General features: G+C 40.1%; 1 protein-coding gene across 1 annotated transcript in view; it reads right to left on the bottom strand.

Annotated features, from left to right (window-relative positions):
• Positions 1-1,579: 1,579 nt before the first annotated feature.
• Positions 1,580-16,700, bottom strand: part of LRP11 (LDL receptor related protein 11) — a 40,080-nt gene continuing 24,959 nt past the window's right edge. Inside the window, exons 4-8 of the mRNA XM_070740023.1 lie at positions 11,795-11,920; positions 8,972-9,169; positions 3,899-4,069; positions 2,857-2,955; positions 1,580-2,609 (exon numbers count right to left, since the gene is read on the bottom strand). Of these exons, the coding sequence (XP_070596124.1) occupies positions 2,455-2,609; positions 2,857-2,955; positions 3,899-4,069; positions 8,972-9,169; positions 11,795-11,920 (749 nt within the window). The 3' untranslated portion in view covers positions 1,580-2,454. The remainder of the gene's footprint in view (positions 2,610-2,856; positions 2,956-3,898; positions 4,070-8,971; positions 9,170-11,794; positions 11,921-16,700) is intronic.

Below are 16,700 nucleotides of genomic sequence, written 5' to 3' on the forward strand. Positions count from 1 at the left end.
TTAGGAATTTAGTATTTAAAGGAACCTCTTAAAATAGAGCACCTTTTCCTGTTGTCCACTATCTACTCTTAGTAATCTGAGATTCTATTGCCGATACAAGCCTTGCCTACTTACCATATATATTTCAATGGAAAATGTAAATACCCACATAGAATGGTAAGCAAGAAGTGTTTTAAATCAAGGCAGGTAAACAAAAGATTTCTGACTTAGCTATTTCAGCATTTGAAATTATATAAATTAGATAAACTCAAGGGTGGTTTTTTTTTTTTACTAACAACTTGTTTGAAATGATGGCTAAATTGTACTGCTAATTTATTGATGGCTTACTTGTACTTTAATTAGGAATGTGCAGCGCTTCAGGTCCAGTTCCAATAAGGTGCTTTGGAGTAAGCAAAAGCATTGAATAAAGGATTTATCTGCAACTCTTTAAAACATGTATGTTTCCTTTGCAGCTTCCCATGAAGTCTACATATGGCTGCTTTAAAGAATTGTGGACACACAGTATTTAATTCATATGCCTGTCTGTGTACTCTGAATATTAGAGTTACAGATATTCTTAGTCTTTGAAAAAGGCAGAAATGAAAATAGAAAAGATTGAAAAGCTGTAAGGAGAAAGAAATATAAGTCTAATGTTATATTTTTTCCAACATTGGAAGGTTAAAATAGTGCAGCTAATTTAAATAATATGGTGAAACTATCGTGTCTTCCTCGGAGATAAAAGAAATACTAAAATTGGTGCTCCTGCAAACAAAAGAATTTCAATGCTTAAATCGAGACTGCAGTTTCCCATAGATGATCTAGTACTATCTGATTACAGGCGGGCAGAGCCCAGCTGCACTGAGAAGAACAAGGCAAAGTACTGTGGGTATCAGAACTGTCATGCGACATAATGAGAACTGTATACCTGTTTTCTTAGTTCATTAAGAGGAGTAATAATAATAATAATAATAATAATAATAATAATAATAATAATAATATACAAATCTAAATAATAATAATAATAATAATAAGCAAGTGAAAGTGGTCCCAGTGGTACTTGGCACGCTGGGCGCAGTACCAAAGGATCTCAGCGGACATTTGAAAACCATCGGAATTGACAAAATCTCCATCTGTCAATTGCAAAAGGCCGCTTTACTGGGATCGGCAAACATAATTCGCCGCTACATCACGCAGTCCTAGGTGCTTGGGAAGCGCCTGACTGGTGATGAAATACGAAATCCAGCATAGTGATCTTGTTTGCTGTGTTGTACTGACATAATAATAATAATAATAATAATAATAATAATTATTATTATTATTATTATTATTTATTAGATTTGTATGCCTCCCCTCTCTGAAGACTTGGAGGTAGGTTCCTTCATACCCATCCAACTGAAGTCAAAATGATTTTTCAGGTGTAATGACATTACACACAGGAGTCATTTTATCACTCAACATGTTACACATGATGCACATTACATTGTTTCCATCATGTAATCTCCCTTGTATCCTCTGACTCAAGCCTGTGGAAACCAATAGGATGCTTTTAGGTGTACGTGTCTGCCCACATTCATTGTAGAAAAGGAAACTGAAGCATGAATTCCAAATCTCCATTTATATATTCCAAATGCATTTTTTTCATGGGAAAATACTAGATCATAATGTCACATTAAAAGAAAAGCAAGCTCTACTTAAAGAGTTTGGAAAGTAATGCCTTATAACGAGTCAAAACTCTTAACAAAAATACATGTTTGGATTAGATGTGATTGCTGTTATCAGTAGCCGCTGTGATATGGGCTACTGCAACAGGACATTGCAGGAGCATGGATTAACCACTAGCTTCCAATATTTTAAACTGAGTTTTATCACCATACAAAACCAATTTGCAAAACAGAAATGGCTAAAGAGTGTAAAGCGAAGATAAATTTAAAAGAAAACCATTTGTACACTAAGAGTACTTTAAGTTATAATGGCATTGCACTTGTTCACTAGTAATGTGATTTTGTTTGAGTGTGATTGCAACAGATAAATAGCTCATACCTCCATTATAGGCTATTCTTAAAGTAATTCCATACTGAAGCCTGAAATGGCTTCGGGATGAAAGGCATTGGAGATCAAAACACCTGGAGGACACCATGTTGGTGAAAGTTACCGCATGCCACTACAACTGAACTGTGTACATCAGTGTTTCTTAACATTGGTAATTTGAAGGGATGTCAACTTCAACTCCTGGAATTCCACACTGGCTGGGGAACTCTGGGAGTTGAAATCCTCACGTCTTCAAGTCGCCAGGTTTGAAAAACAAATGGTGTTCATCTATCATAGGCCTTGAAAGAAAATTTGGGGAAGATGGCTGCTTATTCTTATTCTGGTAACACAGCTTTTACTTTTAAAAAGAGAATTGTGAGATGCAAGAGGCACACTTTTGGGAGAAAGCTTGACAGGAAAAAAGGTATCCTGAATCTTGCTCCAGGTCTAGAGATACATTCCATTTATGAGGTAATCTGACTCCTCAGATGAAGTAGGTCGCACTTTCTTTAATTTCTGCCGGACTAACCGCAAACGGCAGGCAACCATGAGTAGCAGCAAAGCAGTGATGGCTAACCCCAAAGCCAGTGGAAGTACAGCACCTAAAAAGAGTAAGAAGCAAAATGTACTAAGTAGGCAGCCAATCCATAGATAAGACGGAAGCATATTAGCATATTAGGAGATGAGAATATCTGCTCTATCAGGACATAGCCATGTGGGTGGTATAATATGACATTTCAACAGTTCCTATACTGTGGATGATGCCTGTTGCTTCCTGATGATTCATTCTTGTATATTTCTGTGTCTAGACACAGAATAAATCAGTTGAAAAAGCCTCCCACAACTTACCTGTTTCTGGGACTAGAAGGCTCTTTTCAATCTGAGTGTTTTTTAAGCTCACAATATCATTGTCATTCTTATCCGTGTCTTTCCCTGAGATTCTGGATTCTGTAAAAACAAAACAATGTATCATCAAAAGCGGGGGATATAGAATAATTGGTAAGATGTGACATGATAGCATCTTTAACAGTGATTGATTTTTTTTAAAAAAAATGGCTATTGAGAGTTGGATACAAAAACCTTAGAATAAATTATGCCAACACAACAAAGTTGAAACTGTTAACCTGGGGAAAAATAGTTGGTTGTTCTTAAGAACACAGCCACAAAAGCAGAGACTTAGTTTTATGTAGCTGAGCTCCCACCAGATACATTTGTTTAGGTACTGTTCACTAAATAAGCCATAGTTTACATATTCAGCCCTAAAGCAATGATTATATTATAATTTAACATGTGAAAACTAGCCCAGAGCAACTGTCTTGATTATGAGTGCTTTGGTAGCGAGGCTTCAAAATAACACTTTCAAAATGAGCAGAATACAGCACAATTTAGTTTAGTCAATAAACTTGGAGAAGTAAGTAGTTCCACTTAAGAGTGATTGCTGACTGCTCTAAAAATTCTTTTTCTGTTCTTAGAATTTGGAAATTGGAAATACTGAAAAATGTTCACCTTAGACAAAGTAAATGACACGGGCCCAGAGAGTGAGATGACCACTTTCAAATTAGTAATATTAAATGATAAATTTTTTAAATTGGCAAATACTGCCAACCACGTTTAGATAAAGTACAAAAAATAATAATCAGTATTTGAGGCCATTCCAATATTTACATGCCAGGCAAATCTATCCATTAGTATGATAGATTTTATGACAGACAGATCTGTACTTTAGCAGACTGCAGAAAGATTATATTGTTAAGATTTTTACCAAATCTTTCTCTATCAATAGAAGGATTGCTAAAACACATTTGGGATTCCAGTGGAACTACAGAGTAAAGTGTTGCGTGTTGCTATGTTATGTTGTGCCACTTCCCTACCCCAAGAGACTGATTATTACCATGAACTTTTACACATTCAGCAAGACAATCAGATTCTTGAAGAAAGTTGTTTTCATTGCCTTTGCAACCACCATAGATGAAATGCATGCAAGTGCCTGAAAAAGCATCAAAATGCCAGCGAGAGAGGTGTCTGTTGCATGAGCCAGTGGCTAGGGGGAGCAAGCACTGCTCTGTAATTATAAGAGGAAAAATAGATTAATTCTAAATCCTTGTAGTAATTGTCCTTAAAATATGAAAATCAGACAGCGGTTAGGTTTTATAATATATTTGAAACACATTACTGTAATTTAAACAAAGGCTATAACAGAATACAGAATCTTGCCCTTGTCCCTTTTGTTGACCTGAAAAGAATATTTTCAGCCACAGTTCCCAAATGTATCCATTTATGTTCCCTTTTCCTTCTGAATTTAACAGAATCCAACACTTCTAACTGTCTAGCTCAGTGAAGATGAACCTATGGCACACGTGCCACAGGTGGCACACGAAGCCATATCTACTGGCATGCGAGCCATTGCCCTAGCTCAGCTCCAGTACGCTGGACAGCTCATTTTTGGCTTATGCAAAAGCTCTAGGAGGGCATTTTTGGCCTCCAGGGGGAGCAAGAGAGACTGTTTTTGCCCTCCCCATGCTCCAACCTCTGGAGCCTACTGGGTCCATTAGAAGTCAGGAAATGCGCTGTTTTCAGTGTACAGGGGGAACGAGAGGCCATTTTCACCCTCCCCAAGCTACAAGAAAGTCTCAGGAACCTGGGAGTGGCAAAAAAAAAATGGGCCTACCAGATTCACTGGAAGTTGAGAAACAGGAGCAGGGGGTTGTCCATGTATGCATGGGGGGGAGGACAGTGGGCGGGTCATGAACGCATATGCAGAGGGGAGAGGGCATTGAATTATATGCTTGGGCATTCATGCATGTGCAATAGTATGTATGTATGTATGTATGTATGTATGTATGTATGTATGTATGTATGTATTTATTTATTTATTTATTTATTTATTATTAGATTTCTATGCCGCCCTTCTCGAGGCAACTCAGGGCAGCATACAACATTGAATACAACAATATGTAAGAAATTTAAATAACTATAAAAGATTATGGAAATTTCCTAACTTTTTTTTAAAGGGCCGCATGTACAATCACACACATTCATCTAATCCAATCATATCTAGTATCATAACTCACAGCCCCCATGCCCGCCGACAGAAGTAGGTTTTCAAAGCTTTACAAAAGACCAGGAGGGAGGGGGCAGTACATGTCTCTGGAGGGAGTTCGTTCCAGAGGACTGGGTCCATCACTGAGAAGGCTCCCCCCCTTAGGCCCCACCAGCCAACATTATCTGGCTGACGCGACCTGGAGAAGGCCGGCTCTGTGGGACCTAACTGGGATACATGAGGCAGAAGACGATCCTGAAGATAATCTGGTCCTCAGCCATTCATTCATTCATTCATTCATTCATTCATTCATTCATTCATTCATTCATTCATTCATTCATCAGATTTGTATGCCGCCCCTCTCCGTAGACTCGGGGCGGCTAACAACAATAATAATACAATGTAAACAAATCTAATAATTAAGTTAATTTAAAAAATCCCAATTTATGAAAACCAATCATACATACTGACATACCATGCATAAATTTTATAAGCCTAGGGGGGGAAAGTCTCATTTCCCCCATGCCTGACGACAGAGGTGGGTTTTAAGGAGCGTACGAAAGGCAAGGAGGGTGGGGACAACTCTGATATCTGGGGGAGTTGGTTCCAAAGGGTTGGGGCCGCCACAGAGAAGGCTCTTCCCCTGGGCCCCGCCAAACAACATTGTTTAGTTCACGGGACCCAGAGGAGGCCAACTCTGTGAGACCTAACTGGTCGCTGGGATTCGTGCGGCAGAAGGCGGTCCCGGAGATATTCTGGTCCGGTGCCATGAAGGGCTTTATAGGTCACAACCAACACTTTGAATTGTGACTGGAAACTGATCGGCAACCAATGCAGACTGCGGAGTGTTGGTGTAACATGGGCATATTTAGGAAAGCCCATGATTGCTCTCGTAGCTGCATTCTGCATGATCTGAAGTTTCCGAACATTTTTCAAAGGTAGCCCCATGTAGAGAGCATTACAGTAGTCAAGCCTCGAGGTGATGAGGGCATGAGTGACTGTGAGCAGTGACCACCGGTCCAAATAGGGCCGCAACTGGTGCACCAGGCGAACCTGGGCAAACGCCCCCCTTGCCACAGCTGAAAGATGTTTTTCTAATGTCAGCTCTGGGTCGAGGAGGACGCCCAAGTTGTGGACCCTCTCTGAGGGGGTCAATAATTCCCCCCCCCAGGGTAATGGATGGACAGATGGAATTGTCCTTGGGAGGCAAAACCCACAGCCACTCCGTCTTATCAGGGTTGAGTTTGAGTCTGTTGACACCCATCCAGACTCCAACAGCCTCCAGGCACCGGCACATCACTTTAGGGCTTTGTAGGTCAAAGCCAGCACTTTGAATTGGGCACACATACACACACTTTTGGCCCCTGAGATAAAAAAGGTTCGCCATCACTGGTCTAGCTATTTCTACCCACTTCATCCACTGTTCTTCATATTGAAGAAGTTGCTTCCCTGCATAATTTATTCATCCCTTGAATATTCCAGTCAATTAATCCTGAGGCTATCTCACCCTGGAAGCCCAGCAGGAAGGGCGAAGGGCGAGGTGATGGCACTCTGTTCAGAAGTAGAAGTAGTCTAATCACAGAATGTCCCTGTGGTTCTCCTTTGAGTGAAGGGAAGTTTGAATACACGATAGAACATTATGCATGTGTCACATGGCATTATGCGCTATTAGTATTCCATAATAGTAATTTATCTTCAAATATAACAAGCTAGGGAGTTTATAAGTAGCCATCAATTTCTGTGGTTAACAAGACAGTATGTCAGGTTAAAGCCATATTTATTGAAGCCTCTGGCTTCCCATATGTTGTGGTTAGCTCTGGCCCAGCTCCTGCCCCAAGGACTGTGGATGTGGGGGAGACATCCACATGCTGCAGGCCTGTTTTGCTCCCGGTGGAATCTAATGATGAAGGCTCCTCTGACCAAGAAGACATGAGTGACAGGGAGGAGGAGAGTGTGGCAGACAACTCAGAAGGAGATCAATTATCTAGCTCCTCCTTGGATTCGGAACAAGAGTTAATGATACAGCCACGCATGCGGAGAGCGATGCATAGGCAACAACAACTGAGAGATTATTATCAAAGAAAATGAGGCCACCTGTGGTTGGGTGGGGCTGTGGTAATTAGTGAGGCAGCTATAAAGAGCAGCCTGTGGATTTGGCCATTGTGGAGGATTATCTGATTGTTGTGTTTCGTGACTGCCTTACTGACTTTGACCTTTGTGTACTGATTTTTCCCCACTTTGAAACTAAACCACAGCAAAGTGGGTTTCACTTTGTGAAAGAAGAAGGACTGTGAATTGCCTCACAGCTCAAAGCTAAGTATCTCAGAACTGATAAGGGACTTATACAAATTACCAGTTTGTTTGGAGAGGAGTGCTCTTTGCTATATAAAAAGAGTGCTTCGTTTATTTGCATTTTCGGTATAAAGAACATTGTTTTGAATTTTCAAACGTGTGTGTGTCTGAAATTTGTATCTGTGAATTTTCAGGAGGATTCTGCCAGAGAGCTCGACAGAACACCATATTTAAATGCTTTAGAAAGTTTCTTGCTGTGAGAACTTGGGAGGAGTGGCTGCATGCCATAACACATTCCTTCTAGATTCTCAAGGCCATCCTTTATTCAGCACCTGGCTGGAAGCTGATAGGAGATGCAGGACACGCTGGCAGAAGATGTATGGTTCATGTGATGGACTTGTGGGTGGAGATGCAAGGGAATGAACTTTAAATTGGGTGGATAAACTCTCGTAGCTTTAGATTCAGGTGCCAGCATGGCAATAAATAAATTGGAACTTTGAGGAATACTTTGCTTCAGATTCTGCTTTAGTTTCAGATGCTATTTGGAACCCTGACCCAGCAGTTAAGTGAATTTTGTCTTTCCACAGTTGTTAAAGTGAATCACTGTAGTTGTTAGTAACACGGTTGTTAAAGTGAATCTTGCTTCATTAGCTTCGCTTGTCAAAAGTTCACATGACCCTGGGACACCACAACCATCATATATATGAATCGATTGCCAAGCATCTCAATTTTGATCATATGACCATGGGGATGCTGCAACATTCATAAGTGTGAAAAATGGCCACATCAAGTCAATGCCGTTGTAACTTTGAACAATCACTAAATGAATTGCTGTAATTCAAAGACTACCTCTATTGATTCCATCCATGAGGTTGCATACTATCACGGTAGTAGAAAACGCTTTTGCTTGTATAAAAATGAAGCCTCTCATTTTCAGTTGTTCTCTCATGCAATATTGCTCAATGTCAATTTTAATTTTCAGGAGCAGCTTTGCAGAGAGAAAAGGACTGCAATGAGTAGGAGGAAGCCACACAAGCACAAGAAAGCATGCTCTAATACTGCAAGAATAGCACTGAATATAGCTGCTCTCTATTTATTTTTCAAATTTACTGTTTGGTTGGTTTATTTTGAGGTACATATATAAATTATGATCTATTTTCTGCCCATCTCTACCCAACCTTGATTGTATACATGAGTATTACTCATTAAATTGGAGAAATCGCTTGTTTTCCCAAAGCTGTAGCTGAATTAACTGCATGTATTTCTTTAACAGATCTCTATAGTCAATTCAAGGAACAACTGTGAAAATTAAACATTATTTTTTTCCCAATTCATAGGAGGTGGAGGTGGTTGATCGAGTAACAACGGATAGCACTCCCCCCCATTCAACCCTACCCTTCCCTGCTCCTCACAATTCCTGAGATTTTAATCTTTGGTTTTAATTTATTTATGTTTTAATGTAGATATATTTTTATGGCTTTAATCCAATGAAAAGTATCTTACAGTAAGATGGGTGGCAAATACATTTTATAAACCAACCAACCAACCAACCAACCAACCAACCAACCAACCGACTGACCAACCGACTGACTGATCAATCAATCGATCAATCAATCATATTGTTAATCTTACCTGGTATAAACTCTGTAACTTGCTTCTTTGGTCCCTGAGAGGGTGATGGTTTGATTTTCTCTGCTTCAAGTACTTGACTGCTTAGTGTACTTGTCTGGGTGATTTCAAATATAAGGTCTTTATTGGCTTTTTTCATAAATTCAACTGAATTGTGTTGAATAGTATCTATGTGAGTTATTGCACTCTGACCTGAATTATCTGAGCGTAAAAAGAAAACACAAGAACATAAGGGAAAGCCCAATTAGATTAGGCCAAAGTGCAACTTAATTAATTGTTTAGCATCTTATAGGGATCAACCAGATACCATTGAGGTGAGACAAAGTAAATGAAAGTCACATGTCATTTTGTGATGGGCTATCTTCATTTTCTCATTCACTCAAGGTATACTTCACTCCCTGCTCAAAAATCCAGTCCACATACTTGCCACAGCATTTTTATTTTGTAGACCCAAAGTGCCTGGACTGCAATCTAGCCAACTGCTAGAGAATAGCCCAATCAATGATAGTCAAAATCCTATATTTGGACACTAATATCAGTATTGATTGTTTCTAGGTTATTTCTGAACGGACCTTTTCTGGCATCTATTGGACAATTGGAAACTTGATTCTTAAGTATGGTAGCTACAGTATAAACCACACAATTAGCCTTGCTGAAAATATGGGGCAAGGAAAGAACAAGGGAGGCAGATGAAGTTTCCTGTGCCTGTGGGACCCAAGACAACTGTATTCTTTTTAAGCCAGTGATAGGGCTAGTCCACTGTTTCTCAACCTTTGGCAACTTGAAGGTGTATGGACTTCAACTCCCAGAATTCCCCAACCAGCATGGGTGGGGAATTCTGAGAGCTGAAGCCAATACATCTTCAAGCTGCTAAGGTTGAGAAATAACCTAGAAACAATCAATACTGATATTAGTGTCCAAATGATAGCATTTTTAAAAAAGGAAATGTTGCTTAACTTTTTTTGGTCTCTTTTATGTGCTTTGTTTTGTTTCTTTTCAAATATTAAAAGGTACTTCAAGTCTGTAATGCCACCAATGGAAAAAATGTGTCTTAGCTTTTCATGCAAGAAAACTAAGAAGACTTTGCAACTAGATGGAACCTTCTGGCAAGTTCAGAGATTTTTTTTTTAAAATAAATTTTATTGATTTTATAGGTTTACAAAAAACAAACATATAACAGTGCACAGTGCATGTGCCCATCACCAAACAACACACACACCCCGTCACCCCCATCACCCCTATAGAAGGATTCAAAGAATTTTAAGTTATTTATCTATCTATTGATCCTGGGCTCTATCTTGAACGATTTTTACTAAAAGAGTGATTGTAATTTATTTTTCGTATTTACATCACAGATTTTACTTAACATATAATCTTTTACCTTGTTCCATCGCACCATCAGCTTCTCTAGTTTATTCTCATCAAAATTATTTAATCTTATTTCCATAATTTCAAAATGTATGTGATCCACCATGTACCAGTACCAATTCTGTAGTGTCCAAAATGGCAAGTTCAGAGATTGACTGATTGATTGATTGATTTAGTCCAATACACAATGTGCGAAATATTTGGCTATGGATCTAAATCATGCTTTCACCACAAGCTCAGTGATGATGGTTCTTTAGCTTTTTCATAGGCACCCTGGTGGCACAGTGATTAGAATGCAATATATTGGCAGTTCTGGGTTAGCAAAAACTTCAGAAGAAAAGGATTTAGGGGTAGTGATTTCTGACAGTCTCAAAATGGGTGAACAGTGCAGTCAGGCGGTAGGGAAAGCAAGTAGGATGCTTCGCTGCATAGCTAGAGGTATAACAAGCAGGAAGAGGGAGATTATGATCCCGCTATATAGAGTGCTGGTGAGACCACGTTTGGAATACTGTGTTTAGTTCTGGAGACCTCACCTACAAAAAGATATTGACAGAATTGAACGGGTCCAAAGACGGGCTACAAGAATGGTGGAAGGTCTTAAGCATAAAACGTATCAGGAAAGACTTAATGAACTTCATCTGTATTGTCTGGAGGACAGAAGGAAAAGGGGGGACATGATCGAAACATTTAAATATGTTAAAGGGTTAAATAAGGTCCAGGAGGGAAGTGTTTTTAATAGGAAAGTGAACACAAGAACAAGGGGACACAATCTGAAGTTAGTTTTGGGAAAGATCAAAAGCAACATGAGAAAATATTATTTTACTGAAAGAGTAGTAGATCCTTGGAACAAACTTCCAGCAGACGTGGTAGATAAATCCACAGTAACTGAATTTAAACATGCCTGGGATAAACATATATCCATCCTAAGATAAAATACAGAAAATAGTGTAAGGGCAGACTAGATGGACCATGAGGTCTTTTTCTGCCGTCAGACTTCTATGTTTCTAATATTGCAGGCCAACTCACTGCTACAGCCAGGAGTTTGATTTTGTCCAAATCAAGGTTGACTTAGCCTTCTATCCTTCTGAGGTTAATAAAATGAGGATCCACCTTTTGAAAAAAAGTGCTTTTGCAAGAGGCAACTTGAAAAACTCATCCAAAAAGTCCAGTTGCCTCTTGAAAAAGTTATTTTGGACCAACCATGAGCTGGATGACTGAAAAACTCCACCGACATTTAGAGGTCCCAGACTGCTGTTGGCAATATGCAGATTCTGTAAACTGCTTAGAGAGAGCTGTGAAAAAATGGTATATATAAGTCTAAATGCTATTGCTATTTATATTTTCCTCACCCTAAGACTCAAATGCAGGATTTCAAATAATGCCTTCACTTATTATTGAGTTGTTATTATTGTTGAGTTATTTTTTAAATGCTTAAATGGGCAGGTTCTGTTCACTCACATTTATGGCAAAAAGTTTCATCTGACCCATCAGGACAGTGGTTCTCCCCATCACAGGCATAAGTGATGTCAATGCAGCAGCCATCATCACAGAGGAACTGGTACCGGGAACATTTCCCAACACAACCTGCAATAGGCCAATTCTCAGGTTAGAAGACAAAATAAATTGCAAAATATAAGAAACAGCTGTTTACAACAGATATTGCAGTAATGGAAGCCCCCTGTTATGCATCCTTTCATCCCTGTCCTTCATAAAATGACTCCATGAATATTTCAGGTAGAAGAATAAGGCAAAACCATTCAACAAAGGTTATCTCTGGAAAAGGGGAGGGGGGGAAGCAACCAGTTAAAACCAAATTATCTTACTATACAAATTCAGCATACAGTGGTATCTCTACTTATGAACTTAATTCGTTCCATGACCAGGTTCTTAAGCTTATTATTTATTTATTTATTTATTGGATTTGTATGCCACCCCTCTCTGTAGACTCAGGGCGGCTAACAACAGTAAATAAAAACAGCATGTAAATCCAATACTAAAACAGCTAAAAAACCCTTATTGTAAAACCAAACATCCATATAAACAAACATACCATGCATAAATTGTAAAGGCCTAGGGGGAAAGAATATCTCAGTTTCCCCATGCCTGATGGCAGAGGTGGGTTTGAAAGAGCTTACGAAAGGCAAGGAGGGTGGGGGCAATTCTAATCTCCAGGGGGAGTTGGTTCCAGAGGGCTGGGGCCGCCACAGAGAAGGCTTTTTCCCTGGGCCCCGCCAAACGACATTGTTTTGTTGACGGGACCTGGAGAAGGCCCGCTCTGTGGGACCTAACCGGTCGCTGGGATTCGTGCGGCAGAAGGCGGTCTCGTAGATACCCTGGTCTGGTGCCATGAAGAGCTTTATAGGTGATGACCAACACTTTGAATTGTGACCGGAAACTGATCGGCAACCAATGCAGACTGTGGAGTGTTGGTGTTACATGGGCATTTTTGGGAAAGCCCATGATTGCTCTCGCAGCTGCATTCTGCACGATCTGAAGTTTCCGAACACTTTTCAAAGGTAGCCCATGTAGAGAGCATTACAGTAGTAAATGAAAAGTTTGTAAGAAGAAGCAATTTTTCCCATAGGAATCAAATAATGCGTGCTATTGGGGAAACCACGGGGAGAGTGGAGGACCTGTTTCCTCCCAGGAGATTCCTAGAGAGGCCCCACAGAGGCTTCTCCCCACCTTTTCCGGCCCTGTTTCCTCCCAGGAGATTCCTAGAGAGGCCCCACAGAGACTTCTCTCTGCCTTTTCTGGTCCTGTTTCCTCCCCGGAGATTCCTAGAGAGGCCCCACGGAGGCTTCTCCCTGCCTTTTCCGGTTAGTTTTGGAGGCTCGGGTTTTTAAGTGGAAAATGGTTCTTGAGAAGAGGCAAAAAAATCTTGCACACCCAGTTCTTATCTAGAAAGGTTCGTAAGTAGAGGCGTTCTTAGGGAGAAGTACCACTGTACATGAGATGTAATCTATATTCTACTTGCTGAGAAAATTAGTAGATCAGAGGAATGCTGTGGATATAATTTACTTAGAATACAGTAAGGTATTTGATAAAGATGTTGAGAGTCTAGAAAGCGTGATGAGAAGAGCAACAAAGATGATTAGGGAACAGGAGGCTAAAACATAAAGAATGGCTATTGGAATTGGGTATGTATAGATTAATGAAAAGAAGGACACATGATAGTAGTGTTCCAACCAGGGGTTGACACAAAGAAGAGGAGGTCAACCTAGTCTCCACAGCACCTGAGGATGGAACAACAACCAATGGATGGAAACTAATCAAGGAAGAAGCAACAAAGAACTAAGGAGAAATTTCCTGACAAAACAATCAGTGGAACAACTTGCCTCCAGAAGTTGTGAACTACCATCATTCGTAGTTTTAAAAAAGATGTTGGACAACCATTTGTCTGAAGTGGTGCAGGGTTTCCTCCCAAGCAGGGAGTTGGACCTGAAGACCTCCAAAGTCCCTTCCAATTCTATTATTGTATTCTATTCTAAGAAGAGTCCACGGAGGAGGGTAGCATACAAATCCAATAAATAAAGCTGCTGTTCTGAGTTAATTGCCCATAATTGTTGCATTTTATTTGACCTTTATTGCTCTACATTTATTTATCAGATTTATATCCTGCCTATTGTTTCAAAGCTGAAGGCAGTGTATGTAGCCCTCCTATTTCTTCTTGAAATTGTAAATATTTAATTATAGAGATTACACCCACTCCCCATTTAGTAATTATCTCAGCTAATAACCATTTGCTAACATAATGATAATGAATGGTAATAAAAATAATTTTCCAACCAATTTGGGGTATTTAACAACAGTACATGGTGAAATGAGAGCAATTCTGGTGTAGCTGTGTAAGAGATCTATCTCAATGAGATGACAGCAACCATCAACTTATGAATAATTATAATAGATTGTGGAACAGATACAGTACCTGTTGATAGCTGGATTGATTCCAAAGACTTATGAATTGTGATTTTGACAATATGGATGTATGTAATTATGAAGAGTTTGTAGCTTTTTAAAAAGATTGCTGTGAGGATTTAAAGAAATGCATTTTGAAGTTTGCAAATGAGTTAGAAAAGAAAAAGAGAAAGCATAAGAAGACAACAAGGACTTTGAAAATAACATGACAAGGAATGACTGGAATGAATGCAGAACAAGAAGGCAGCATACAGAAGAAGAGGAAGAAGATGCTGAGACTTGCAGTAATAAAAGGAAAGAGAACATTGAAAATGGACAGACTAATGACTATACCGAATTTTATGATGATTACACTGGGGTTAACAGTGACAAAAAGAGAATAAATTTTGTCATTCTTGATGTTCTCTGAGCTTGGTTTACTTTCTGCATTTAAGCTCAATGTTGAGACGGTTAAGTGACTTTTGCCCCATTTTACAACCTTTCTTGACACAGTTGTTAAATGAATCATTATAGTTCTTACTAATTTAAGTGAACCTGGTTTCCCCATTGACTTTGCTTTTCAGAATAGCAATAGCACTAGCTCTTAGACTTCCAGTGCTTTCCAGCCTAGTTTACAGAGTCACTATTTCCACCCCCCCAACAATCTGGGTCCTCATTTTATTGATCTCAGAAGGATGGAAGGCTGAATCAACCTTGAGCCTGGTGAGATTCAATCTACCAAATTTCAGGCAGCTGGCAGCCAGCAGAAGTAGCTTGCAGCACTGCATTGTAACCACTGTGCCATCATGGCTGTTAAGGTCACAAAAGGTGACCCCGGGACATGGCACATAAATATGGGTTAGTTGTCAAGGGTCTGAACTTTAATCATGTGACTATGGCAATGCTGCAATGGTTTTAAGCGGCCACAAGTCACTTTTTTCAGTGCTGTTTTAACTTTGAACAGCCACTAAATGAACTGTTGTAAGTCAAGGACCACCTGTATGTTTGTTGAGAGATCATTTGTCAGAATATCAAGGTTGTAATTTTCTCTATAAGCATCAGAGCAACCCTAGAATATCTGCCCGCAATAAGTACCTTAAGAGGTCAGACTCCTTTTGGTAATTCTCTTGAATTTTTAGTGTAGCTCAATCTCATTCTCATGCAACCCAAAAATAATATTTAGATTATTTAAATTGAACTCCGGAATAAAAATGGAGAACATAATTCTGAGAAATAAATAATAGGAGAAGGAAGGGTCAGGAGAGCATAGATACTTCTCAGCAATGGTTGCTATGGTGATTAGAATGTTGGAAAAAAAATACAGCTGAGCTGGAATGGTTGTAAAAATCTGGAGAGAAAGAAAGGGAAAATGAAGCAGAGCCGAGGAGGTAAAAGCAATGAGCCAGGCCCAAGGTGCAACAATGGAGTCTTTATCCAAAGATTGGAGGACTACCAAAGACTACCAACCTAGGCTGGTAGCGACAGGAGATCTGTGGGCAGGAGAAGGGAGATGCAATATCTGCAGAACAGATAGGCTGTGATATCCTTTGATCTTGGCACTTTGTAAGTTGTAATTCCTGAATCTGAATCTGACCATTGGTTGTGAACAGGAATGAAATGTGAACATTTTCTGTGAGCATGGCTTGAGTTATGTTGGGCATGGCTTCAGGTGGGTGTGACTTGGCGGTCAGGTGACTGGGTGGTCATGGTCAACTTGTAAAATGTAGTGAAACTCACCGAAATTTTGTCTCAACTATGGTCATGCCCCCCTCACAGCCTCCCATGTGGGGAGGGAAGAGGGCCAGACTTGAACTTGGAAAGGGCCGCCGCTCTCGCTGCCCTCCTTCTCTGCCTGGGAGGGAGATATGTGCCTGCTATCCAGAAGCAGCGCTGCCACCGTTCACTTTTGTTTCACGGTGGGAGAAGGAAGAAAGTGGGTATTGAGAGCCGCAGCTGCTTCCAAGCGTAGGCCTGGCCCTCTCCCTGACAGAAGCAGTGCACGTCTAAGAAGAGCTCTCACTACTTGCCCTTCCAGAGCACCACCGCCGCAGTTTGCTTTCTTCCTTCTCCTGCCGCCACCCCTCTTAGCTCCAATGCAGCAGCTGCATTCCGCCAAGGGCCACCCACCCAACCACTGCCCATCTTTAAATTTTATTTATTAATTTCTTGGATGATCTTCTATGTAATTTCTTTTCTTTTATCCTTTCTCCCTCTAGCCAATTATAAAAATTTTGCCATATCTTATAATATTCTGAGTCTTCTTTCCCTTCTAGCTTCTTTGAGCTTGTCAGCCTTTCAAGGTACTCCAGAGAAGAAACGAATGCTACCTTTCTTGCAAGCAGGGTGGGCTGCTAGCTGGAATGCTAAATTGGGCTTGCCGCCGTGGCTCGTGAATGCTCGCTGGGCCAGCGCGATTTTGCTTCTGCACCTGTGGAGATAGCAAAATCATGCATAGAGCCGCAGGTGC

Source organism: Erythrolamprus reginae, chromosome 1, assembly GCF_031021105.1.
Source record: "Erythrolamprus reginae isolate rEryReg1 chromosome 1, rEryReg1.hap1, whole genome shotgun sequence".
Classification (NCBI taxonomy): domain Eukaryota; kingdom Metazoa; phylum Chordata; class Lepidosauria; order Squamata; family Dipsadidae; genus Erythrolamprus; species Erythrolamprus reginae.